This window comes from Echinops telfairi, unplaced genomic scaffold, assembly GCF_000313985.2.
Source record: "Echinops telfairi isolate 266 unplaced genomic scaffold, ASM31398v2 ScPeMD7_7457;HRSCAF=8495, whole genome shotgun sequence".
Lineage (NCBI taxonomy): Eukaryota > Metazoa > Chordata > Mammalia > Afrosoricida > Tenrecidae > Echinops > Echinops telfairi.
In genome coordinates this window covers 36684553-36712325 of record NW_022111357.1, presented here as the reverse complement: position 1 = coordinate 36712325, position 27773 = coordinate 36684553, and the positions used below count along the sequence as shown (strand labels likewise).

The following is a 27773-nucleotide window of genomic DNA, read 5'->3' as shown; positions in this document are numbered from 1 at the left end:
CAAAAGGGAGGTCAGAAGTGCTACTTGTGCAGCATGTACACTTCCTGTCACTGTCAGATGCCACTGGGTTGGTTCTGACTCAGCGACTATATTTACCACAGAATGAAACATTACCCAGTCCTACACCGTCCTTATAATGGCTACGTTTAGGCACGGTGTCAATTCATCTTCTTGAGGGGCTTCTTGTTTCCACTGAACCTCTCCTTTACCAAGTATGGCCATCCTCACTTCTGAGGAGCATCTGGCTGTACTTCTACAAAATTGATTGGCTCTCTCTTCTGGCAGTCTATAGTACTCTTAATATCCTCACCACAATTCAAATGCATCAGTTCTTATTTATCTTCCTTATTCACTGTCCAGTTAGCACGTGCATATGAGGCAATGAAATACACAATGGCTTGGATCGGGCACACTTAAGTCCTCAAAGTGACACCTATGTGCTTTAAAACCCGAAAAAGGTCTTTTAAAGCACATGTGCCCAATGCAATAATGATTACTTGACTGCTGCTTCCATGCATGTTGGTTGTAGATCCAAGAAAATAACCCCCTCAAACCTTCCATCTTCTCTTTGTATATCATGGTGTCGCTCTATTGGGTCCAGTTTTGAGGACTTCTGGTCTCTGCACATTGGGCTGCATCCCATACTGAGGGCTGCTGTCTTAAATCTTAGTTTCACCAGCAAGTACCTCAAGTCTTCCTTGCTTTTAGCAAGCAAGGTGGTGGCATTTGTATATCACAAGTTTGTTAAGAAGACTTCCTCCAATCCCCGATGCCGGATTCTTTCTCATATCATCCAGTTTCTCAGATTAGCTGCTCCGCAAACAGACAGAATAAGAATGGTGAGAAGATACAAGTCTGACCCACACCTTTCCTGAGTTTTATATCACAAAGTGCACAGGGGGCAGCTATAGAGGCTTCCTAGACACATGCAAACAACCTGAAGGGTTGGTTTATGAAGTTGAAAGGTTTATTCGGATCATAGTTTTAGGGGACAACCTAATCAATTAGCACAGCATAGCTCACAAAAATAACATTCTACACGTTAGGGTGGTGAGTAGGGTGTGGGGTCTTGAAAGTTTGCAAGTGGCCAACTAGGGAAACAACTCATATGTGAAAGTTGGACATTGAATAAGGAAGATCGAAGATGATTCAATGCATGTGAAGTATGGTGCTGGTAAAATATTGAAAGCACCATGGATTGTCAAAACAAAAAATATGTCTTGGAAGAAATAGAGTGTGTTAGTCTTGGTACATTAGAGAAACAAATCCACAGAAACTCATGTACAAGAGAGAGTTTTATATAAAGGTTAAGTGCATATCAAAACATCCTAACCCAGTGCTGCCCAAGCCCACAAGTCCAACATTAACCTATTAACCCATATGTCCAACAGTAATTCACAAAGTCCTCCTCCATCTTACAAAACACACGCAATGATGCCGACTGCAGGAGGAAAGCCGAGTCGGTGAGTCTCCACACGGCTGCTTCCAGCACCTAGGGCTGCATCGGGGTAGGTCCATGTGGCTTCTCCTCAGGGATGTTTTACAGGAAGTCAGCCTTGCAAGCTAAAGCAGGGAACTGGCTACGGCAGCTGCACCCTGGTCCAACCATCAGAAAGCAAGAGACCCGAGAACTAGAAAGGCGAGGCTCACCTAGCCATTTATCCCTCCGCCCTTCAATTAACCCCACGTGTTTATCGGCCAGGTTGGCACAATAAACTAACTCAATCCACCCTTTGCCAACCTGGCACTTACACATAATTCTTTAGCTTCACGATTGCAATTAAGTAACACCTACACCTTAATCCTATAATCCTGTGAATATGTTCCCCTATCTATGAAAGTTTGTAAGCCAACCACTTCATGCCTTTATCCCCCCAATTTTGAGAACCCAATTTATATACTGCCCATTTACATCAACCCAGTGCTCTGAAAAGACAATCATATTTTTCGACATGAATAGTTTTCATTCCAGTTGGAACCTTGTGAAGTCTGCATCCATATGCAAAGTAAATCCGGACAGGCCATCCACAAAGTCAGCAATATGCACCAGTTCACAGGCTCAGAAATCTCCATCTGGTCAGGTTCTGATCAACTCAACGTGGGCTGCCTCACTCAGCCTCCACAGGGTGCCCGTTGGTTGCCTTGCCTTTAGACCATGGGCTCTCACCAATACTCAACAAGCCTAGCCCCCTCGAGCTAGGTCATGAACTTTAGACAAGTCTTCTCCTTTTTTTCCTGTAAACCAAGTCCACAGGTGTCAGTGGTCAAACTCAACCTGTCTCTCTATTGCTGCATTTCTCCCACTTCTACTCAACAAGTAGATCCAGGTGGTCACCTAGCAAGCACTTCAGCCTGCTCACAGGCTCCCTTTAACATTTTAGTCCCAGAGAGGAGTTTTCTTCATGGTTCCAGGTTTCTTCCAGCTTCTGACAAAGACTACTGGTTCCTGAGTACTCCAAAGCACTGGGCTGGAATGTTTTCTTGATATACACTTAACCTTTATATAAAACTCTAAGTTTCTGTGGATTTGTTTCACTAAAGTACCCAGACTAACACATAGAGTCAGAATGTTCCTTAGCATTAAGGATGGTCAAACTTTATCTCATCTCTGGAAAAAGACAACATGCGTGGTAAAGCTGTGGGGCAGAAAAAAAGAGGAAGACCCCTGACAAGATGAACTGGCATGGTGGCTGCAACGATGGGCTCAAACATTAGAACAATTGTGAGGACGCCATAGGACCAGATGATGTTTCGTGGTTCAAAGGGTTGCTATGAGTCAGAACCAACTTGATGGCACCTAACGACAATTATGATGAAGATAAAAAAATAAAAAACAAAAAAAACAAAAGAAACAAAGCTGTCACTTAGAGGACCTTACCCAAGCGATGGCATTTTCAATTGCTTCACACGCATGGGAAAGTGTGACAGTGAATAAGGAGGATCAAAGCAAAATTAATGCATTTGAATAATTGTCATGGAGAAGAATATTAATATATGATGTACTCAGAAACAATTTTGTCTTGCAAGGCATAAAGCCAGAACGCTCCTTAGAAGTTAGTAAAGAGGGCTAGACTTCATCTCACATACTTAGCACATATCATCAGAAGGGACTGGTCCCTGGAGATGGAGAAAAGGCTAGTAAATGTAGAGGGTACAAATGTAGCAAATGTAAATGTAGTGAAAACAAGGAAGAGACTCAATGCGATGGACTGATGCAGTAGCTGCCACCTCGGGCTCAAGCTTGACACTGATTGTGAGGCTAATACGAGACCAGTCAATGTTTTGTTCCAAATAGTGTTGGCTTGCCTTTTGGCCTCTGGAGTCACACATGTCAATCTCCCAGACAATCCTCTACTCTGATTAAAGGAAAACATTTGTTAAAAAAAAAAAAAAAAAGATGATGAAGATGACAAGAACATCACTCATATGGAGCAAAAGAGAATTAATGGAAATAGAAAGATCAAAGATTAAATTAATCCAGAGGACTGAGGGCCTACATGAACTATAATGGATTCAGACCTGAGATCCAAAGAACGAGATGGTGCCCAGATACAATAGACGGCCCTGGATAGAATGGAAGGAAAAACTCAAATTCCTTAAAAAGGTCACACCTGTCTTGGCATCTACCAAAAAGTCATCCACATAAGAACTCAAATGTGTGGTGAGTAACTGACTAGCTGACTAAATAAATGTCAAAATAGAAGGAAAAAGAAGAAAGTGCTTTTTAAGGGTCAAGAAGTATTAATATTATTTAACACTAAACCTTCAGATAAGGTGCTCAGTATTTTCCTTAATAGGGTATTTTATTCTATCCTCCTCCTGTGAATAAATCAAGTACTAGGGAGCTAAAAATAGACTTAGTAATACCAAAGAATGAGCAATTTCCTCTTTAGCCTTGTTTGTATTACCAGTTTGGGGGAAAATGGAACCTTATTTCCTGTTCAGCTGTGCGGAGATCTGAGGACACTGAGGATGGAGGGAGGGAGGGAGGAGGAAGAAGAAAGGTACAGGTAATCTTTGACATAGAAGAACAGCGTATTTGCTGATGACTTTGGATGAGGTGCTTTGAGGAAACCTAGTCTGGATCTTTGTCTGAACAGATTAGTTTCCTAAATTCCTTTTGTAGGGACGGAAGATATCTGTTTTTAAATAAGTGAGGATAGGGAGAAAGACAACCCTCAAATGAATTAATGAAAAAAGGGTATAACAGGAAGTACTAGTGGTTGCGTTGATGAGAATCTTGGAAAAACTAAAACACAGAGAGCCCAAGAAAACAGGGACAAACACTTGAGAAGATGTATCCAGACTATCATTTCTAGCCCTCAGTAACCTCCTCTTACAAGGCAAAAGGGGGCAACAACCTGTCTATGCCAGTATTCCATTAACTACCAACACAGAGTGCTTTCCAAAGAAGGCGAACAAAAAAGCCTTCAGACAGTGCAAAGAACATTAATTAAGGAAAAGGTGTATACACACACATACACACACTAACTAGGCAGAGAGAACCTCTTAGCAACATATAATAATTGTCATACTCCTACAAGGACACAGTGTGAACTCCCATGAGAGCAGTAGGTACAAGGGGAGGGAAAGGTGGAGCCTCTGAAGGATGAGAGGCTACGGTAATATTTAGAATCCAGTCTGAGGATGATGTTTTTGCATGGGCCACACTCGAACCACAGCTTCTAAGATCTGAATTCAATGTAATGTTTGTTGTCTGTGCCAAAATTCAAAAGGTGATAAAGTTGAAGAATAATGTGATACAAACATGAGTTGAGAGATAACAAAACTTACATAAAAAGAGTCTCTCCTTTTGGAATCAGTCCCCTAATACTCTAAACTGAAATGATAAAATTTGGGAAGATGAAACAGAATTCTAAAGATTGCTGAGCTATGAGTAGGATTTTCATCTCTTTTTTGGCTGATAACAATTAAAGCAGTCGGCAGTCTAGTAGTTCTAGTTTAATTTTTAAAAGTATTAAGTATTGTCCTAACTCCTCCTTATAATTATACACCCAAAGGTTAAAAACAAACTCAAACTGAGTTTAAAAAAAAGAGAGATAAAATTCATATAACACAAAGTGAACCATTTTGTGTGTGTGTGTGTCCTCATCTGTTTATGGGGAGCACAGAGTGAACCATTTTAAAGTGTACAATTCAATGATATTTAGTACTTTCTCCTTGCTGTGCAGTTATCATCACCTTTATCCAGTTCTAAATTATTTTCATCACATCCAAGGAGACCCAGAACCCAATGAGCAGTCCAAAGTCAGTATTTTTTTTCCCTTTAAAGCTAGTAATACTCATTCTTATATATCATGCTTTCTCCACAGAGTGCCGATTCACTTTCAATCATCTTCTCATTTTAAGGTACATAAAAACTCGAGTAGTGGGGATCAATACACAACATAAAATCTTTCCAACCCGTCATGCAATGGGAAGACAACTCAAAGCAAACGAAGAGCTCCTCTGGGAGTCAGTAACACCAGTAGCTAACACTCATTAAATGCTGACTGTGTGGCAGGCACTCCTTCATAAACAGTGGCTCAACATAGCCGCTCAGAGGCACACTGCCAAATTTGAGTTCAGATTCAGGGTACACTGTGTTTCTTCTGACAAGTCAGTGTAACTTCAGTTTCCTCATATTCCTAACATGCAGATAAGAGCAGAACTTACGTTTCATGGAGTTGCTATGAAGATTAAATGAGTTTGTAGTGCTTAGAACAGTGCCTGGTTCAAAACAGAAAACAATCAATTCTTTACCTGTAATCATTGCCACTGTGCTTAATTTTCACTTAACTTTTTGCAGGTAGGTGCTACTTATGGTCCATTTTCCTAGTGAGAAACCTCTATTTTACCATGTTACTTGTCAAAGAGCTGGGCTTTGAATTTACCATATATACTCAAGTGTAAGCTGACCGAATATCAGCAGAGGCACCTAATTTTACCACAAAAACTGCATTAAAAATGTGCTGAAAACCTTGGCTTATCCACAAGTATATACAGTAATGGTGAGTTTGGTTTACTTAGCAATTTTAATGTAAAATCTACCAATAAACAAAAGCAAAATTATGTTTCAAAATGTAAAATTCTCAAACAAGTCTACACTTTTGTAACCCAAATGTCAGCTAGCTAGTTTTGCTCTTCTTCTCATGACTCTTGACCCTTTGACCTTCATTACCTTTGTCTTCCACCTGCAAACAGCCTCTCATTCTTCTGGTCCTTTCCATTCTCTCCGAGAACTATTCTTTAACTTCAGAGCCTCATCTAAGCACTATGGAACCTGGCTATTACAACCTGCTGATATTTGTCCTTTCTCATTCCAGGTTCTTTGTTCCCCAATAAACACTATAGCCAGAGTAAGAATTAACTTCCAAAAGGTAGATTTCAACTTTCACCTTTAGCTCAGTATTACAAATATCCCTGTACCCTAATGTGCAAAGCATTGTGACAGATAAAGATAGCAAGGCTGTCCCTGCCTTCAGGAACTCAGTCCAAAAAAAGAGGCATAAGATGCAATGGAGTAAGCAGGGACCATTTATCTAAATGTTGTGTAAGAGGCACACAGTTCTACTGGATTTCAAAGGTGGAAGCGATCATAGGTACTGCATCCCCTGTAGATGAGGAAAGGATTACTGCAGGAAATTAACACTGAAAATGAATGGAGTTTTCCATGCGTAGTAATGTAAGGACAGGCCTCCTGGGCAGGAAAGTAAAAAAGCAGGAGAGCACAGGTAGCTCAAGTGTTTGGCTAGGGCTTGAGAGACACAAAGTGCCTTGAATACTAGGCTAAAGAGTTAGTATTTAACTTGGCAGGTAAATCTACACAGCCTGGTACACACAAGGACATTTAACTAGACATGCAATTTGGCTTCGATTTAACACCCAACATTACTGTGCTCGGCACCCACAGCCATCCCTCAAACACAAAGCTCTCACTTCTGATGGGTGATCGCCCCTGGCCCTGTGGACTCTGCTCAGGAACGGTGCTCCTCTCTGCCCCACTACAGCTTTATCTCCCCAGGAGACTGTACACACTCAAGACCTAGCTCTAGTCTCACCTTTCCCCTGAAATATCTCTCAACTGTTTCAATCTAAAATGATACCCTATTCTTTTAACCCCTATAGCAAATACCACCCTTTACACTAACCTGACAAAAATGTAGTGCCTCTACATGTTTTAATTAGACTTTGCTGCTCTTTCTTATTATTTAACAAATATATTAATATGCTGACTGCCCAGTAAGATGCTCTTTATAACAGTAAGCTTGAGTGTGTGGGGTGGTATGGGATTGGGGGTGGTCTCCAAATCTATATGATCACTACAAAATATGAGAAGTTTAAAAATAGATTTCATTAAGCAGCCAGCTGAGGATGGGATCCACTGTTCCAGGGCCTTGCTACACTCTGAATAATTAGTTATTACTATATTGATCTGTGATTTTTTTAATAACTTAATGTATTAGAAAGAAATAGATGCATCAATGTATATTTCCACTAGGAGTGCATAAAAATTAGAACTTTTTGGGCTAATTTCTATTCCATTTGTGTATCATTTGAGACCAAATATTCAGCTCTGGCAAAACATAAGAGCTCAAATGAGCTTGTGGACCAGAAAGGGTGTAAAGAATCATGCTACAAATGTTATACAGGCCCCTTCATTTTCTCCACAAGGGAATAAAAACCAAACCAAACCCCAAAGCCTAAGCCCTCAAACATTTCCTTCCTCAGACTGCGCAAAGATAAGATCATTCAGAACTCTTACATTGATGGAAAGTTCATGAATACTGAGGGTCAAAGTCTGAAAAGTTTGCTTACAGAGTTGGAGTGGGCCAGAATTACCCTTAGGAGCCCAGCTAGCATATGCTATTTCAGCTGCCCATATCTGTATGTTGAATTGAGCATTTAAGTACAGAACTTAAAAAGGTGAAGCAAGATGCCCTGGTCATTACAGAACTCTGTCATTTTGAAAGAGACAGGATCTCAGAACCTAACCTAGAAGGGAAGCAGGGCCACAATTTGCCTGAGAGAAAAACACTGAGCAGATTCTGGGACACCAATCAAACAGAAGTTTCCATCCCAGTGCCCTTTGCTGGCCCTGAGAAGAACAGCTCTTGGACATAAAGGGATGACACAGCCTTACATGTCAGCACTACAAGTTAGCCAAGGAATCCTGCTGTGAATAAAGAATTTCTATGATAAGAAAAACTCACTTTCCTCCTACAAAAAGCAAGCCTTGCCCCAAACCTAAGCACTCACCACAGAGGTTCTGCAGGCACCCCTTTCTTTGAGGCCAGCCAGTGTTCTTGGCTCATCTCCACCCCTTGACCTGGATGGTGTCTGTGCGGGCCCCCCTTTTCCTGACATTGGACCTCAGCTTCTCCAGTGCACACAAAGTCACATGGGCTTTCCTCACAGACCGATTGGGAGATCTGCTAAAGCCCTATCTGGAAAGTGTTCTCACTTGCAAAGATGAAAAGAGCTATAAAGACAAAGACAAAACAGTACTTAAAACATTTTTAAAGCTGCAACTTTCCATCCCTTTCTTTGATATGAGGAACCACAGGAGGGTTAATGGAGTGTCACAGCTTGTTGACTGCTGCCCTAGAGGCCCCTTCCCTGAGGATCTCCCGGATTTTAACTTACCTAGCAAACTCCCAAGTTGCACAATGGTTTCCTTGAACACTTTTGGTAGACACGGGGGAAACAGCACAGCTTACAGAGCTTGTTAAATTCTTTCTAGAAAGTAGAAGGCTGGTGTCCTAGACCTTTTCAAGCAAGTTAATGGATTAGCTTCTTGAGTTAAAAGGCTTAGGACCAGATTCTTGGGGGACAACTTAAAGTCAGTTGGCAGCATGTAGTTCATGAAGATAATGTTCTATAACATCCTACTCCGGTGAATAGCATTTCAGGTCTGAAAAGCTTGTGAGAGGCCATCTAAGAAACAACTACTGGTTTCTACTCATATGGAGCAAGAGAGAACGAAGAAAATCAAAGGCTTTAAAAAAAAGGTAGTCCACAGGACTAATAGCCTACATGAACCACAGCTTCTTCTAACCTGCCATCAGAAGAGAGTGGCTAGCTACCATTATTAACTGTTCTGATCTGGGAAACAATAGAAGATCCAAGACAGAATGAGTAAAATGTAGAGGATAATTTGAATTCCTTTAAAAGGCCAGACCGACTGGACCAATAAAGACCAGAGGAACTCCTAAGACGATCGCCCTAATATATCCTTTTAAACTTGGAAATGAAGTTACCTTTCAGCCAAATAAGAGATTGCTTATAAAATAAACAGTATGAGCTCACTTCTTAAGCAATTATAATTTCACGAGCTCAAAAACAGTCAACGATTTACCCAAAAGCGAAAATGAGAAAGCAAAGAAGGGCAGGGAAGCTAGCTTAATGGAAATAGAACAAACACCATAGAAACGATGTCAATGCTGATACATTGTAGAAACTGTAACCAATGACACAGAATAGTATAAAAATTGTTTAAAGTGAACCTAATTTGCCACAAACTTTCACATAAAACCCAAGAAGGTACAAAAAAAAAAAAAAAAAAGAAGGCCATCTGGGGAGAAAGAAATGCAAATACGTCCAGAAAGAGTTGTTTCTTGCCTCTTACTGCCACAAAAAGCCTGGCACAGGCCTCTCTACTAGGCTGCAGCTGCTTGCGTAACAAAATGCTTAAACTTGGCTATGTTAACCTCTTTAGCCATAAACGGGGGGAGGGGGGGGGCAGGGCGCGGAAAACAAAATTAAGCTTACGGGAAATAAACCTAATCAAAGCTGAACAGCAACAAAGGGCAGCAGAAACATTTCTACTGTATCACATCCCACAGGTTGGCCAAGAGCCCGGAATTTTCATTACAACTTTTCAAAGACAGGGAGAGAGGGAGAAAAAACATTTCATAAAAACATTATGAAGGCCCCAACTTGGATGCCCTGCTGTACAACCAAAATCTGTGAGCGCTCTCCTTTCATGGAGTCAAAAGCCCAGCGTGCAGAAGGCGTCCGGTCTGTTATATAGTGGGAGGAGGTCTTAAGAGTCACTACTGTTTTGCACTGAGTTTTCAGCGCTTCACAGACCATTACAGGCTTCTGAACCCCAGAAAATGAAGGGCAGAGTTAAGGAAATAAATCAAAAGTTCCTCTGGGATACACAAATGCCTACTTGGAACAGGCTTTCAGCACAAATATCCTCTACATTAAACAAGAAAGAGGATGACTTTTTAAAATAAAACGGAAAAGGGCTGCACTTTGTTATAAGCAATGCACGTTCTTGTTTGGCTATAAAGGTTATTTGTGCCATGGGATGATCCCTGCTGTGAGGTCCGGCAGAGGTGAGCATGAGGGCAGGGGCAGGAGTGGTGGTGAATGAAAAGGAGTATAAGGGAATGCAAGCTCAAAGAGAAATGCTTGGCGTGGGGCACCATGAACAAGTTAAAATGCTTAGGAGTAGAATGTGAGAAAATAGTTTCTACCATATTTATGCCTTGACATTCTTGCCTACGTGTTGAAATAATTTTTCTACAGGTCAAAAAGGTTTCTCTTGCCTTTCTGGTGCAACACACAGAGTAGAAGACAGGCAAACAGATCATTTATCTTAAACACAGAACTTGCACTTTTATTAAGGAAGCACTGGTTGTTTTAAAGCCAGCAGAAGGAGTTTGAGAAGAGGAGGGAATTTGAGAACAGGAAATGGTCAACCCAGTACCCAAGGTCTTGGGTTTATGCCAGGCAATGGTTGTGAAGCAGCGTTAGGCAACATTAGGACCTTGCTCTCAGGAGCACGGGCACCACAGTGGTTAAAGCCTGGGAGAAAGAGGAGGGCTCTCATACAGGGCTGCAATGAGTTGGAATGGCCTTAACAGCACTGGGTGGACCTAACTCTACTGTTGTCCTACAACAGTAGACAGTCGGACCGGATGAGCATCTTATACCGCCGGGAGAGGAGCACAAGTGGAAATGGCTCACCCACCCTTGTGCCAGAACATACATATTAAAATAGCAATGGCGGGGTCCTTTCCTCACCAGTCTTGGAGGGCTGGGAGAGATCCAGGGAACAGAAAAGCTCAGTTGAAAGGAAGAAAATTCTCCTGACTGAAAACTTAAAATTCTTTGTGTGTGTGTGTGTGTGTGTGTGTGTGTGTGTGTGTGTAAAAAGAGCTTTATATACAAGAGCAATTGACTATTGAGAAAACATCCCAGCCCAGTACAGGTCAAGTCCATAAATCCAGTATTAGCCCATATGTCCATTACTAGTCTATAAATTCTTCTTCAGTCTCATGCAACACATGCAATGACCCTGAATGCAGGAAGATCACAGACCAGTGGGTAGAAAGGCTGTGGATCCAGTGGTGGAAGCATCTCAGCGCTGGCAGGGGTCTCCATGTGACTCCTCAGCTCCAGGGCGCTAGCGTAGCTCCATGTGTCTTCTCAAACGCAATGTCTTGCAGGGAGTGTACCTGTGTCCTGCCTACAGTGAGCTATTTATCTCCTTAGCACCACCAATTGAGGCCATCAAGTTGCGACCTGATTGACAGGCTAAACGCCACCCCTTGACTTTTTAAAAAAAATCATTTTATGGGGGGCTTATACAACCCTTATCACCATCCACACATACATCCATTGTGTCAAGCACATTTGGAAAACTTAAAATTCTTGATTGCACTTGGAAATCCAGAGCTCCCAGTTGAGACTGCGAGCTGCATATTCTAGAATTTTATTTGGGGGTTGGGGTGGGTGGGTAGGACAGAACTGTCAGGCCAGTTTTCCTTCAACAGCTGGTTTGAAATGAAAGTTATTTGCTAAATGGCTATCCTCATTCTTCTCAGCCACGATTTACGAAAGTATAATAGGATGGGTTGAGGGATTGAAGGGGTGCCAATATGATCAATGGACATGGTTCCTTGGGTTCCAATGGTCTATCCCACGAGCAGAGTCCACTGTTTTACGCACCATCACACAGCAGTTTGGGTTTGCTCCAGGTGTTAAAATGCACAAAGTGTAGAGATTATATAACATGACTGAGGGCTGCACTGAGTTGACTCTGTGGCTGTCATTCTGAATGAGAGGGCAGGGGCTGAGAAGCACCTGCCTGCTCCTCTAACCTGCCTAGACTATTCCTCCTTTTGTTGGGGTGGTAGATTTTATTACAGAGACACAAACTACAAAGAAGGAGAGGAATGCACTGGGTGGATGGTAGAGTATGCAGACGCATGCTTGGACAGCACAGAGCCAGCAACCCGGGCAGTGGGATGCCAACTACCCTGGCATGGCTAAACAGCCTCCATTAGGGGTACCAGCATCTTCAAAGGGCAAGATTAGGACCATGTAGAAAGTGAAATGATTCAGATTTCAGTTCAACAGAAGGAAGGCATTTCCAATCATAGAATTGTCCCAAACTACCATGGTTACATTTAATGACGTCAGTGTTACTAGATGCTGAAGAGCAGCAGCTGATCCTTCAAAAGCTTCAAGCTCTGATTCCAGTTTTCTATGATTCCCCAAACCCTTACCTTCAGCTCTCTGACTCCTACCAACACATGGCGTGCACATATGCCACACACCGGAGCCCTGCATTTCTCTCCAAGTTGCAGTGTGGTACCCAAAGAGTCAGAGAGGTCCCATGTCTTACTTTCCACCAGGCACAACATGCTCAACAAGGTCTTGCTGAACAACTGGTATTAGGAATGAACTATAAATGTTTAACCCTCACATTATCAAGTTAAATAAGCTAAATCACTGATTTCTAAAAAAAAAAAAAAAGGTACATCAAATATAAGTATTTATAGACATACCTGGTAAGATACTTAGCTTAAGGGAAAACTAATTAGAAATTACTATTTCGAATAGAATACAGTGCAAAAAGAAAAGCTAGCTTGCTGTAGTTTGCATATTAAGACAAATATACTAACTGCAAACTTGCAGATTTTCACGTAAACACAAACCACCAACAAAATGAAGCACTGTTTGTTCTTCAGCTGGCTTCTTTGTCTATCATCTTGTGGAGATCACAGGGCACAGAGGGGCATGGGCTTTTTTCCTGCGTCATTTGGAAGGTTTATATGGTCAAAAGAAATAGGGTTTGGGGTTTTTTAAAGTACATTACAGACCAATTTTTTTTTTTAAACTACAAAAATGAAGGGATGCTTTCTTTTAAAACACATTCTCAGAATGAGTATAGAGTTTGCCTGCTTTGCTCTGTTGAAAATAGCCACTGTCGAAACTAGGCCTATTTCCTTTCACATGTTCTGACAGATTGTCTCTTCAAAACTAAACCTCCCTTGACAACTTAAGGCCACAACCCTCTAGCTTGATTCAATGTACTTTATGGTTAGGAGAACCTAGTTTTGATCTCTGGTGGCATGCATCTAAACCAGTAATTGCCAAATCCCAGAGGCACTGAACATTAATGCTCTTCCCAAACCAAAAAACTCACTGCCATCAACTCAAAGCAACCCTTTAGGACAGGGTAGAACTGTCCTTTTGAGTTTCCAAAACGGTAACTACTTACTGGAGTAGAAAGTCTTGTCTTTCCCCTCAGAGTGCCTGGGGTTTTTGAACTGCTGACCTTGGGGATCGCAGCCCAACTAGTAATTACTATGCTACCAGGGCTTCTTATGCTGCTCCAGTCGTCCAAAATAACCCTATAGTACCATCCAATCATTTTCATCTGATAGCACCTGATAGGATTGAGTAGAACTGTCCCATAAGGATTCAGAAAAAATACCACTTCACCATATGGGAACAAAGAGACACATGCAGCAGCTGAAAATGCATAACTAAAGCACCAGGGTAGGATATCGTGCTCTCTCTTAACATTGTTCACAGTATTCTCAGAAGTGCTTCACTTGTACAGCAAAGACAGGATAAAAATTCCAGAGACTATTTTCAAGATAACAAAATAGCATATGATGGTGACTCACTAACAGTCTGAAAAAGGAAAGGAAAAAAAAACCAACAAAACAGTTATTGGAACCTTTAAAGCTTCAGAAATCTGACAACACCAAACTCTTCCAGCTCCCTTGGCTCTCATCTCCAGTATGCTCACATGCATGTGAACGCGTGCGCATACGCAAACACACACACACACACACACACACACACACACACACACACAGGTCATTCTGAAGCTAAGCTACAACTGGCTAATGACTTACTCAATTGCTTAAGACAATATTTTATTCTTGACTTGCTCAATCAACCTGCTGAGAAAAATAAACAATGGGTTTCAATCTTATAATCTAGAGAACAGAACCAAAGTACAAACAGTAAGTTGATTTACTACCTGTGACAAACAGAAACAGGAAGGTTCAATGTGGCACAGTGAACCCAAACCCTAGTCTCTTTGGACTAACAAGGACTCTTAGTCCATTATACAAAGTCCAATGCTGGGATGTCCAGGTTTCAACTGGTCTTAAAAACAGCATTAAAGTGGAGCATGAGAAAACAGAGGGCAAAAGATAGGGCAAACCATTCCTTAAAAATGCTAAGAGGTTTTAATCTACTTTTCTGACCAATAATTATGTATCTGTGGTTACAATGTGGTTCTATCCCAGTATTAACACATGTGTACATTGACTTATTTGAACAAACATAAGTAAAGGCCTGCTGTAAGGCACAAAATGTGATACAGAGGTATTAAAATGAGATCCCTGCCCAGAAAACCTTACATTTTATAAAAATACATAAATATATATACCTCTGTATGTGTGGAGCCTAGAAATACATCAAAGAAGCAGAATTCACATCCAAGACTAAAACAAAACTATGCCTAGAGATGAACCTGTGTTATAGCAATTGGCCCATAGAGAAAAGGGCTACCTGACCTCCATGGCAAGCAATGAGCAGTTCTGCTATAGCAGTGGTTCTCAACCTGTGGGTTGTGACCCCTCTGGGGGTCGAATGACCCTTTCACAGGGGTCGCCCAATCCGTAACAGAAGCAAAATCACAGTGATGAAGTAGTACGAAAATAATTTTATGTTAGTAGGGGGAGTCACCACCACATAAGGAACTGTATTAAAGGGTTGCGGCATTAGGAAGGTTGAGAACCACTGTTCTATACTCTAGTTCGTTATACAGTGGCCATATGCTTCCAGAGAAGGACACAAGCCCAGGGGACCCATCATTTGATTGGGAATTCCATGAGGGTAAGTACTCTACTCTCATGTGAATTGTGTGTGACCCCATATGTTGGGATTCTAATCCCTCTATCTGTGGATTGTAATCCTGATTGGAAATAGATATTTCTTTTAATGTTAATGTGGTTGTGGTAGTTACATAATCTGGTGTAAATTTGAGAGGATTAAGAGTGAATGGGGTGGAGTCTAGTCTGTCAATCGGATTATAGCCAAAGAGGCATCTCTGTAGGCATGGCCTTCCCCTGAGAATTCTGGGAATTCCTGTATTATTCCTTTTTGGAGGTGGGAGATATTTCTCTCTCACTCTCTCTCTCTGTTTATTCCCTGGGAGACATTGCAGCTGACGAGACACATGGAACTATGCTAGTGCCCTGAACTGGAGAAGCCACATGGACCTACCCTGATGCAACCAGACCTCTGGAGCCGGAGACGCCCCGGAGAGACCCCTGCCAGCGCTGAGATGCTTACAACGCCACTGGATCTAGAAGACTTCCAACCCACTGGCCTGTGATCCTCCTGCATTTGGCATCATTGCATGTATTTTGTGAGTTTAAAAAGGATTTTCTAGATTGGTATCAGATACATGGGCTTATATTGGACTTGGACTTGATGTGGACTAGTTTGGGTGGCTTTCTTAATGCACAACAGCGGTTCTCAACCTGTGGGTGGCGACCCCTTTGAGGGTCAAATGACCCTTTCACAAGGGTCGCTTAAGACCACAGAAAAACACAAATATTTCACAATATATAATTCATGCTTTGTGATTAATCACTATGCTTTAATTATGTTCAAGTTGTAACAATGAAAATACATCCTGCATAACAGCTATTCACATTATGATTCATAATAGTAGCAAAATTATAGTTATGAAGTACCAACGAAAATAATTTGATGGTTGAGGGTCACCACAACATAAGGAACTGTATTAAAGGGTTACAGCATTAAGAAGGTTAAAAACCACTGATGTACAATTACCCTTTATATAAAACTCACTCTTATACACATAAGAGTGTCTATGAATTTGTTTCTCTAGTCTACCCGGAGTAAAACAGTGGTCATAACAGGGCAGGACACCTCTGGGTTATAAAGAGCAGCATGGACACAGAGACAAGCAGATAAATAGAAAAGAAGGCAGGCACCATGGAAGGAGTCGTTACTATGAAACCCTGATTTGGATTTTTGGTTTCTAGAACTTTTGAGAAAATAAGTTCTGTTCTCTAAAGTCTCCCACTTGTGATATCGATGTCCCAGTGGCAACCAAGGAACTAAGGCACATTCAATTCAAATATCTCATCTGACAGGGCACAGACCTTGGGTTCTATGGGCTATCCAAGGGTCCCCAACTCTTCCAACTTTGCCAGTCTGAGGGTTCAGACCTCTCAAATGCCAAATCCTGGGGATTACAATGACATAACTTAGAGGATTAGAAAAAGAATTTAAAATGTATGCAAGCAGAAAGCAAAGAATCCTATTTGCAAAGTGGAAAAGATAAAAAGGCCAATAATTTTGAAAATTCAAAAATTAAATATCTCAAAAAGAAAAGTTAGCTTAATGGAATTAAAGCGTCCCTTGAAAAAGTTTGTGCTTGCTTCATAATCGCAATGAATAGTTTCTGAATTACAAAAAAAAATAAAAACGGGGGTGGGGAAGAGACGGTTATCCCACTGGTTAGCAGCTGTGAATAACGTAAGACAGTAGTTCATGTTTTATTTTACTTTTCAAAACAACACAATTAATTTTCACTCTCATTTGCTTAGATGAATTACTCAAAGATATAACATCAAATAAAATAAAAGGAACCAATTATAACTTCAGATACATTTTAATGTCAGTTATCTAACACATATATTTTAAAAACATTGGCAAAGTGGGTTTGCAAAGTCAGAATGGGCTCACAGATCTTATATGGCTAAAAGATATTTACTGTGATATAAAACGTGAGCCCTGAGTGGATAAATACATTGAACATAACCACAGTAATCACAAGAGTGTAAGTCTGTTTAAAGGCCATTTCAAAACTTCCATTTGTTTTACTGCCTTATAAAAACGGTTGAATCTATTTAGGCTTAGACGTCATAAACGTCTTAGTCATTCTGATACCCAAGACACTGTCAGAGCCTGAGAAATGAAGGTTAGCCAGCCAATAACAACAGCAAATAAATAACTCTGATCTTTGAAAGCAGCATTTTTTGTTCAATAATACTTTGAAAGTCCGAGGTGTTTTTCACTTGAGTGCAGTTTCTACGTGTTTTCTATAATTAAAGCACTTTCAGGCCATCCCCACTAGTTCTGATGCATAAGATAGAGCCAGGGACAGGCCTAAGTAGGTTATATTGAGAGGCAGAAATATCCAACACTCTTGGCTTTAAAAAAGTCGAGTGGGTCTCATTTTTCCTTCAACATCTACACCAAACGTTTCATATATGCAAATTACTTAAGTGCTTTCCTTACCCAGAGAATCAGCCCATCTTTCTCGGTTAACTCTGGTCAAAACTGGACCACTGCCCAGTCAAATGCCCACACAGTTCACGCTACCAGAAGTAACAGATAAAGCCTCTGCTCCATTTTAATAGGAACAAACCCTCTGCACTAAAATCACTAGAGTATCACAGTACTTGCTGCCAAATTGCAGTGCCTGTTTATATTGGCAATCATTTCTGCCTTGAATGGAAAATTCCAGCTGCCTGCATCTATGCGAGGACAAGTTATTAAGAGAAAAGGTACGGAATATAAAAGTTTCTCCTTGTGTCTATCTTGCCAATTCTTCAAAGTACTTATATTTTTCATATAAAAGGGGCACCAGAGAAAGAAAGCAAAACCTGAAAATACTATTAACCTGGCATATAAATTCCCTATCAATAAGATAGTCATCCTTCCAACTAAAAAGGTTACTGTTCGAAACCCAAATAGGGTGTGCCCTAGCTAACTCACATACTATGAGTGGCTGTCAAGAGGTAAGAATGACTAGTGTTCTATGTGAAATGAGGCAGGAGTTACAATTATGTTTTTGGAAAAAATGTAAGTGAAAAAAGGAGGAAAACTAACAACACTGTGGCAGCAGCAATGGTATCTGAACTTTTCTAACTTCATCAGGGGTGGGGGTGGGGGCCTGGGGGCAGGAGAATCAACATCAGCATCACTGTTCCAGGCTGAAGGCAATGAGGCAGAAGTCGGACAAACCTCCACTCTCCAGCCTTTTAAAGGGTTCTAACAGGAACCATCCCTCCCTCTGCTGGGTTTGTTAATTCACTGCAATGGCCACAGACAACTCATACACAGACTTTACTCATGATTATGGGGTTTATTAAGGACGTAACAAGATACAACTTAAACTATAGTTTTTAATCAGGCCAACTTCTGGTATTCTGATGCTGGGCCTTCTGTGGTTGGGCAAATGTTACAACTCTTAACTCCTTGGACTCCACCAACTACCAAGAAGCACTGCATTAGCCTGCAAGTAGCTTTCCTGCTCTATGGCTCTATCTCCTGCCAGTCTCCTGCTTCCGTCACTTCTGCTGCCCTTTCTCCTGTCACAGCTTCTTGCCTATCTTTGGCTGTCTTCTGTGTTACAGCTCTCTTTCTATCTGACCCCAGGATCCAGAGATTCCCAGTGCAGGGACCCATGTTCCAAAGAGCAAGCTCAGCTTCCATTCTTCTTAGTGGTAATGAGTTTCCCATCTGCCTCTAGGATGGCTCACGTTAAGCCTACTAGGACGGTAAAACTGACCAATCCCATTACTACAATCCTATGTTACTTTATTTGCACAGCCACCCGCCAAAGGGTGCCCTGAACTTTATTTGCATTATTTTTTTTTCTAGTTCCCTTCTTTTTTTTTTTTTTTTTAACATTTTATTAGGGGCTCATACAACTGTTATCCCACTCCATACACACATCAATTGTATAAAGCGCATTTGTACATCGTTTCTCAAAACATTTTCTCTCCATTTAAACCCCCGACATTAGGTCCTCATTTTCCCCTCCCTCCCCGCTCCCCCCTCCCACATGAACCCTTGATAGTTTATAAATGGGTATTTTGTCATTTCTTGCCCTGTTCGACGTCTCCCTTCAACCACTTTTCGGTTGTCTGTCCCCCAGGGAGGAGCAGTTCAATCCCCTGGGTGAACCACAAGTGCTTCATTTACACAGACCCACCCAGTCAATTTAGGACTATGGCTAGAAGTAATTTGGGGCACTACAGAAACTATATTAGGAAATTATACAGTAAAGATAAGCCCAGAGACTTTTCTAAATATTAAAAATATTTTATGGTAACTTGAAAAGAAAATCATGTTTTAATTTCTCAATCATTTATACTTTTAACAGAATAAAGATAATATTTTAAGAAAGCATATGCCACAAGCTTGCATTATTATAAACAGCAGTGACTCCTAGCCTTTAAAGGTGTTTATTAGAATGCAGGTTCTGGTTCAACAGGAATGCCCTCCCCCCTCTACCCTCATTCTACCCTTTTAAGTCACTCCCAGTTGATGGCGTTAAATGCTGGCCTGAGGAACACCCTGTAAGTAGATGGAGTATTTGGAACAGAGGTACTAGGTTTAAAGCCCGAGACTGTAAAATTTATATGGTAACATATTTGCTTGCTCTCAATGGTACCAACCTATTCAGGAAGTCCATACTTTGTTATGTAACATCAGATTAGGCATTACTGAGGCTAGAAAATTGTTTATCTAATGTTGTAATCTGAAGTTAAATAAAACCTCAAGCTGAAATGCTAGAGTCATTTTTAACCACCTAATATTATCAGAATCTTGATCACTCAGTCTTGAAACCCTTTCTAAACAGTATTTATTCTTTGCTGGGAGAATGTGCTCCATGTAAAACATATTTTGCCTGAAGAAAGAACAATTAATACTCAGTGGTTATGCACATATTTAATACTCATTCCCAGAAATGGGGCTGAGAAAGGTGGTTGATTTGTACGTTATTTTCCAAATTAACACTTTAAATCTCCAATATTTTTTATCGTCGGACTCTTAAAAAAAAGAAAGCCAAAACCAAATTTGCACTGGCTGCCCTTCACCTGGTGAAGTATGGGGACAGTGAAAAAGAGGCAGACCTTGGACAAGGGGGATTGACACAGGGCCCGCACTGATTTGTTCTGTTGCACACAGACAGGGTGACTATGAGTTGGAACCTGCTAGAGGGCACCTAACAACAGCAGCAGCCCTTCAGTGGGTTCTTGGTTCCGTTAAGATTACAGTGAAACACGTTCGATATAGAAAACCAAGATGAAAGGCAGAATTCCATGCTAATAAATTCATTTTCAACTATCTATTTTCTGCCTTCCTAAAGATTTTGCTACAACTAGGGTCTCCTCTCCAGTTTCCATCTTACACCTGGCTGCTCAGGAGAAGATGTTCCTGTAACTTTGATCTGACTTCAATTCTATCCACTCACACTCTTTGGAGTTAGTTTTAGGTCCCTATTATCTCTCTCAAACCACAGACCTAAGTCCCACTGCATCAACTCATGCGGCCTTCTCTCCAGCCATGCTATGTTGTTCTTGTTGCTGGGTGCATTTCACAATTTCCTGTTTTCATGTCTTTGCTCATGGCTATTTCCTCTGGCTGCAAAGCAGCTTTTCCTGTACCCTCTCAAACATGAGTTGTCAAAAATGGTACACTTATATCAAGGTTCAGTTTGAGTGCCATGACTACAAGGAACTCTGGAGTGACCAGCCTCTTGTGTTCATGCTGTGGAACCTGCACCTCCTATGAGGACTTTTAACATATAATAATGGGGTCTACACAGTGGGTTCAAACACCACAGTAATTGTAAGGCTGGTGCAGGATCAGGTTCATTCTGTTATACAAAATTTCTCTATGAGTCGAGAATCAACAATAACAACCATGCACGAAAGGCCAAGTGGTTCATATTCCTGGCTGTAATGCCACCTCTCTGGGGGAGCAGTGATGGTGCCTTGCTTCCACCCATTATAGTGCTCAGTAGGTGCCCAAATATTTTAAAAATCTAACCACCAAAAAGGTTTAACATTGGAAATGAGAAGTTGTGGGGCGAGGTCATCCTCCCTGAAGACAGTCAGTTGCCAGACCAAGGGGTCTGCTCCCTGCTGCTGGGGACAATAAGCTAAGGCTTGCGGACCATTAGCTTGGTTCCTGTAGGTGGGTTTTACACCCTACTGATAATGGTTCCTATAGAGACCCAGAGAACAGGTCCAAGTTAAGCTGCCATCCTAAATCTAGGATCCGCCCATCTTGTCACATGTATAGCCCCAATCCCTCCTCTTCCTATTGCGTGTATGTCCCTAGACCACCCCCTCTCACTGTTGTATAACCTATAGTGCAACCCCTTCCTGTGACATATGTCTTTACCTGTAATTAGTGGGCTTGCACGCCCCAAAGGTATATAGGCCTGGGTCAGCAATAGAGATCCCTCTCTCTGGCTTTTCGCTGGGCTCCTCCTCCTCCTCCTCCTCCTCGCGCCCCATATCTCCCTTGTTTCCTTGCCCTCCTTCCCAATCCCCTCTCTCCACGTGGACCACCAAGATGGGCTGAGGTGGGCAATGCTACCATGTAATGTGTCTAACTGCATTATTGTAATATCTCTCATGCTCTCGCTGACTTTAATATATATATCTCAACAGTACAATTGTGCTTACTGAACCCGAGGGTAATAATAGTGGTGGGGGCAGGCCCATCCCCGAAACCTTATACTACAAGAAGTAAGTAAAAATGAGTTTCTAGTAAATATTCATGCACCACAACTGGGTTTACAAACAACATGAGCCTTGTGTTTATTGGTCTCGAAAGGAAAACCAAATTCACTGCCATTGAGTCAATTCCGAGTCATAGTGACCCTATAGGGCAGGGTAGAAGTGCCCCTGTGGGTTTCTGGGGCTGTCACTCTTTACAAGAGTGGAATGTCTCATCGTTCTCCCACCTATTGTTCTAGGTGTTCAGAGAATAAAACAATGAGGAGGGAGAGTGGGGCCTGCACTTTTTCGTCCTCTGTCTACCTCTGGAGGCTACAACTTCGGAGGGAGATCAAATCGTCCTCTCATAAACCTATGTTGCATTTGAGACAAGAACATCGGTACCAGGTCACTCAGGAAGTGCTCCCTGTTGACCATCAGATGCTAGCTGAATTTGTCTGAGTAACAGTAGCTAAAGTTGTACAAAAAGGCCAGGATTCAAGGGCAATCATCTAGGTGCCAGACATGGAAGTCAGCAGTTCAAATAACCTAAGTTCTCAGCCTCGGAGAAGATAACCGTATTGCCAACTGAGTAATCATCTCATGGTCTTGAAGAAAATGGTAGTATATATAAAATTCAAACAAAATGTTATTTTTATACCATTCATTAGTTCAGATTATTCATAACAAGAGAATTACAATTTGACTTCATCTATTGGTGATTCTCTGCATACAACATTATACATAGATCTACATTATATAATGTAGATGCTTACTTTCCTATGCCTATAGCTAGCTATCCATCCATGTATTTACATTGGGCTGCCTAAATTTTTAAGGAGCTCTGGTGGTATAGTGGGTTGTGCATTGCTCTGCAAACCACATGGTCAGCAGTTTGAAACCACCAGCTGCAGGAGAACAATGAGACTTTCTATTCCTGTAAAGAGTTACTGTCTCAGAAACTCACAGGGCTAGTTCTTCTACTTGGTCCTACAGGGTTGCTATGAGTCTGAAATGACTTATGGCAGTGAGCCTAATCAGGTGTTAATATCAAAGGTCATATAATTCATCTTCCTAAAGACAAAATGACAATGCTTTGTGATCAAAGCAGAACCTAAGAGGCCTCATCTTCTCTGAAGCTCTGCCACACAGAGGCCCAGCTCACTGTTATTTACACAAATATGCTAACACCAAGACTCTGATGTGGTTTAGACCAAAGGTCTAGGGCCAAGGTAACTTGGCCAAGGTGAATCTGAGACACTCTGCCAAGACTTCTTACCACAATTTACCAACTAACTATACATCTTAGAAGCATACTGAGGGAATGCAAGTGGTTACAGAGAACAAGGATAAAGATAATAAACGATAGGGTATTTGTAGAACTAGGTACTACAAATCTGTGACTTGCACCTATTCTCTTGGGTACCATGAGATTAACAAGTAACATCCATTCACCTAAACCTCCATCAGCATGCTGGTTTTCCACAACCAGGACCACTATTCCCACTTCAGAGGGCAGCAGGATTCTGAGATTTAGTTCCTATGTAATAATAACCTGAAACCAAAAAAGAGTTTGGAAAGTTGTTTATGTCCATGTCCACCAGGAACCTTTCTCTGACAGATTATCACTGCACTGAATGAACTCTAAGACTGGAAATCTCTTCAACAAAGTTCCAAGCTCAAGAAATAGCCTTTAAACTAGGTACTACCTTCCCTTCCCTTTAGTTTTCCCAATTAATGTATTTTCAGCAGGACAGATTAATGAACAACAGCTAACTTAAATACAAAACAAAATGAAACCAGGTTCAATATATCTATAAATGAAAAGAAACTCCTGCTCCTAGAAATACACTCTGCTTTATAATGAGGGTATCTGGGAAGAAAAACCATCTGTAAATGGTTTAATGAAGTTTTAAAACATTATTTCATGTAAATTCTCACAACAAATGTAGGGGATAGGCCTTCTCACCATTTTACAGACACAGAAAGGCTGAATACCCTGCCTCCAGTTGCTCAGCAGGCAAGCGGCAGAGGAAGTACAGAGACAGAACTATCACCATACTCACAGGGACAGCCAACGGCCAAAGACATTTTAGAAAATGACTGTAGTACTGACAAAATTCTCATTCAAAGAAACATGATTACGGAGACAACAATTGCTCAGTCCTTGTCAGGATTTGACCTGAACTTTCCAGTGAACAGCTCAAAGTGGACCACAAAGTTAAACGAGATCATCAAGTACTATAGTTACGGGTAAGGCCAAGAATAGAACACAGGTCTGCTGACCCTCATTCGGATGCCCAATCAGGCATGCTTCTTTGGATGCAACACCCTTCTGATGTTTCAAGTCACTTGAGAACAGCAAAGAAATCAGTTAATAATTCTGGTAGAAAAAACAGAAGAGGTATTTACAATAAAAAGGAGCATGGTTTTAAGATTTGTACCAAGGAGGTTTTGATCCAAAAACACTGGTACCTGCAAATAAATTCTGTTCTCCCCATAGATGCTGAATGATTAGAATGCTCTGTTGATGATTTAGCAAAATGAGTATCTCTTTCATCTGATTACAGAGTATTCATAGATTTACCCTACTACTCACCAAGTTCCTCCAATTCAATACAAAAGACAGTAGGACACTAGGAATGTCTAGCAAATGTCAGGCCATGACACCACTGCCCCACTGCTGGAGATAATTCTCCCATCACTACTTTCAAAAATCACGGCCTGAGGAAGTTGCTGGAAGTAGGAAGATGGTTGGGCGCCAGTGGAGAAATGAGGAATGGAGCCACATGCTTGGGACCGGGACAGTAAAGGACTGATGGGGAAGGGTCTCAAAGTCTCAAGGAAATGGTGTCTGGCAAAGAAGACCAGAGAACCAGTTTAAGAGGAAAAGGCTATTGAGTCGGACATCATCAATAAGAATATGGGACAATCAAAAGCAGGAAGGAAAATAAATCAAAACTTACCATACCTAGAAAAAATTGCAAGGATCTTACCTAGGTTAAAGGGTACTTTTGCTACCAAAGAGCTAAAGATACTGTAGACTAAACTGTCTAGTGTTTACAAATGCTAGATAGCAGTTTTCAGATTTGGTGCTTAATCTTGTTATAATTTTATCTTTTAAAACAATTGTTGAGAGAATGCTTACATCCAATTCTTTATGGCCTACCATTTTTAGTTAAACACTGAGATAAACAGAACACACTGACAAGTTGGTACAATCTGTAGGACAAATCTACTGATGGATGGCTCTCATTTTCACTCAGCCAAACCAAAATTCCTACACTTAAGATGAAGGCATGCTATGTTTTAAAAGTTTATCTCAAACTTCAAATGAGTGAAATACAGAAACATTTAAAGTATAGCTTTTACTAATCTATATTAAATACCTTTTTCTAGTCTGTTCTGTCAAAAGCAAAAAAATGAATGGATTATATACAGAGCTACATAATCACTGCTATGGGAGTCGATGTTGACTCATAGCAACTCTATAACAGAGGGCAGAACTGTGCCCCTTTGAATTTCTGAGGTTGTAACTGTTTACAGGAGTAGAAAGCCTTATTTTCTTCTAAGGAGCTTTTCTGGTGGTTTCGAACCGCCAACCTTGCAGATTACATCCCAATGCACAACCACAATACCAACTTGGACTCCTTCTGATAGCTACATAGTGGTACATATTTATATATGGTTCAATATTTCTAGAGTTCTCTTTTTTGTTATTATTCTCAAGTTGAGCCATTTCAACTTCTTGAGATGGCACTGAGTGAAATATATATATTGATTTGCAATACCTGGTCCCACTGTCAGATAAATTGGGCTGCAAACTAATAAGGTCAGTAGTTCAAACCCACCAGCTTGCTCCTTGGGAGAAAAATGAGGCTATCTGCTCCAGTAAAGATTTACAGCCTCGGAAACTCAAGTCCTTGACTCAATGGCAATGGGTTTGATTTGGGTTTATATTTGCAATCTCAGAACTCTTCTCTCCCCTGCTATGAGCTATCACTGGTCCTTAAGGTATTTTAATATAAAGTGTCCAGAAACAGTTTGTCTTTAAAAAAGAGAATTAAAATTAAGAGGAAATTGAAAACTAACACAATTATAAAACACACACACACACACACACACACACACACACACAATCTACCTTTAATGGCTATCCCATATCCTCTTTCTACTCCCTAAAAAAGCTGCTTGCTGTTTAAACAGATTAAATATCCCCTATCATCCAAGTGCAGGAGAGGTGAGCCCATCCATTCCTGGGTCCTACTCAGTAAACACAGAGGAGTGGCTATCCCAGCTCCACCTGAATTCTTCCCTATAGCTTGGCCTAAATGGAAGCAAGGCTCTCCCCCACCCTCTTCCTTTATCATCTGCAGCAGATCAGGAGAGCAGGCAGTAAGAGGTCAGCAAGGTGGAATTCCAAAGCCAACATTCTCTTCCTTTACCTTCTCTTTGAGTTTCTTCAGATCTGAATCTCAGCTTTGTAGTGTATCAAAGGAATTTTCAGAACCTCATTTTAGCAACTCAGAAGAACCCTATGTATTTGGTCTAATGAAAAGTGCAAACTTTTAAGGCCAGAATATTAATGAGTTAAAACTACTTTTCAAAGCATAGCAACATTAGAGAAAAATACCCAATAGAATTCATAGTGTATTTAAGTACATATCTTTTAATTCTGTTTCAATTGGTTGATAGTATTTGTCAATTGCCAAATGCAAACTGTTGATAAATGACATTTCCTATTTTAGCTACTGTCTTTAAAATTAGGTGTTAATTCCACAGCTCCACCTAACCCTCTGTTCTCAAACACTTTACTGTCCTTACAGTTACGACAGAAATCTGCATTTTCCCAAAGGATAAGCATAATCTGTATATTGACTATAAAAACCATGAGCCGAAACTACATGCAAAGGCAGTAAAGCAAACAGAACCCAGAGGCCGGCCTGAGTCTGAGCACAGCTCAGAGTTAAAGGGAACCATTTCATAAGATCAAATGCCGAGAAGCAGCAGGAGCAAAGAAGGAAAAAAAATCAAGTTACATAAAGTCCAATTGTACTCACTGTTTCCTTATTGGGAAGCAGCTCCTTTCTAATTCTGAAGAAGTTCTTGCCGTACTGCCTCAGCCCCTTAACGAAGCGTTTCTGTGATAAAACAAAACAACAAATGTGATGTAAAACCAAAAACAAAACAGGATGTCAGCAAGGCAAAGATGTCTGCAATCAGCAAAATAACCACCACAGAAAAGTCTTGGCTAGGGAATACTGAATCCGCCAGGAGAAATAACCCAGGAGCACCCCAGGGACCCACCGGCCGGGGCCAGCCCCAGCAGCCTCACCAGACCCCCAACCAACCACGCAGGTCAGGGCATCTCTGGAAAGAAAGGCTGTGGACGCTAAGCAGCAGTCTCCCCTCTGTGACACTAGTCTCCGCATTGGTTCACGAAGGTATAAACAGCAAACAGGCTCCGCGTTTCCTTAAAACTGCACAACTGCTTTTCAGTGAGAACGAAGCTTCTCAGAAATGCCGAGCAAGACTGTGTGTGTGTGTGTGGGGGGGTGTCGTGTGTGTGTGTGTGTGTGTGAAACCTGGTGGTGACTTTTCTCTAGAAAGGCACCAGGGAGGGTTAAAAAGCCCCCATCCTTAATCCAAAGAATTCGACAGGAAGGCACTAACACCAGGAAGCTCCCCGAGAGCCCCAATCCCAGCTGGTTTGCTTACCACCCCTGTCATTATAAGCCGCTCCGGAGTCACCAAATAAAGAATGCACGGCACCCTTCCTTCCCCCCACCCCCATTTCCTTAGCAGTCTCAGACTCCGTCCCCGAGCCCGGCCAGGAGACTTTCACTTTGTCCCATTCCTTCTGGGGCGCTCCCTCCCAGTCCGGTGGAGGCAGTTCCCAAAGCCCCTACCCCCACACCTCGGGCTCGGAGCCTGATCCCTCGGAGCACT

At 41.4% G+C, this 27773-nt stretch overlaps 1 protein-coding gene across 2 annotated transcripts in view; it reads right to left on the bottom strand.

Moving 5' to 3' along the window:
• LOC101647535 (arginine-glutamic acid dipeptide repeats protein) overlaps positions 1 to 27773 on the bottom strand; it is a 207628-nt gene that overhangs the window by 54027 nt on the left and 125828 nt on the right. Inside the window, exons 1-2 of one of the 2 annotated variants that reach the window (XM_045298783.1) lie at positions 27742 to 27767; positions 26885 to 26965 (exon numbers count right to left, since the gene is read on the bottom strand). Coding sequence is in view for 1 of the 2 variants with exons in the window: in XM_045298782.1 (XP_045154717.1) it covers positions 26885 to 26965 (81 nt within the window). In the remaining variant the exon portion in view is untranslated. Of the gene's footprint in view, positions 1 to 26884; positions 26966 to 27741; positions 27768 to 27773 lie in introns of those variants that run through there. The other variant, XM_045298782.1, reaches the window with a different exon arrangement.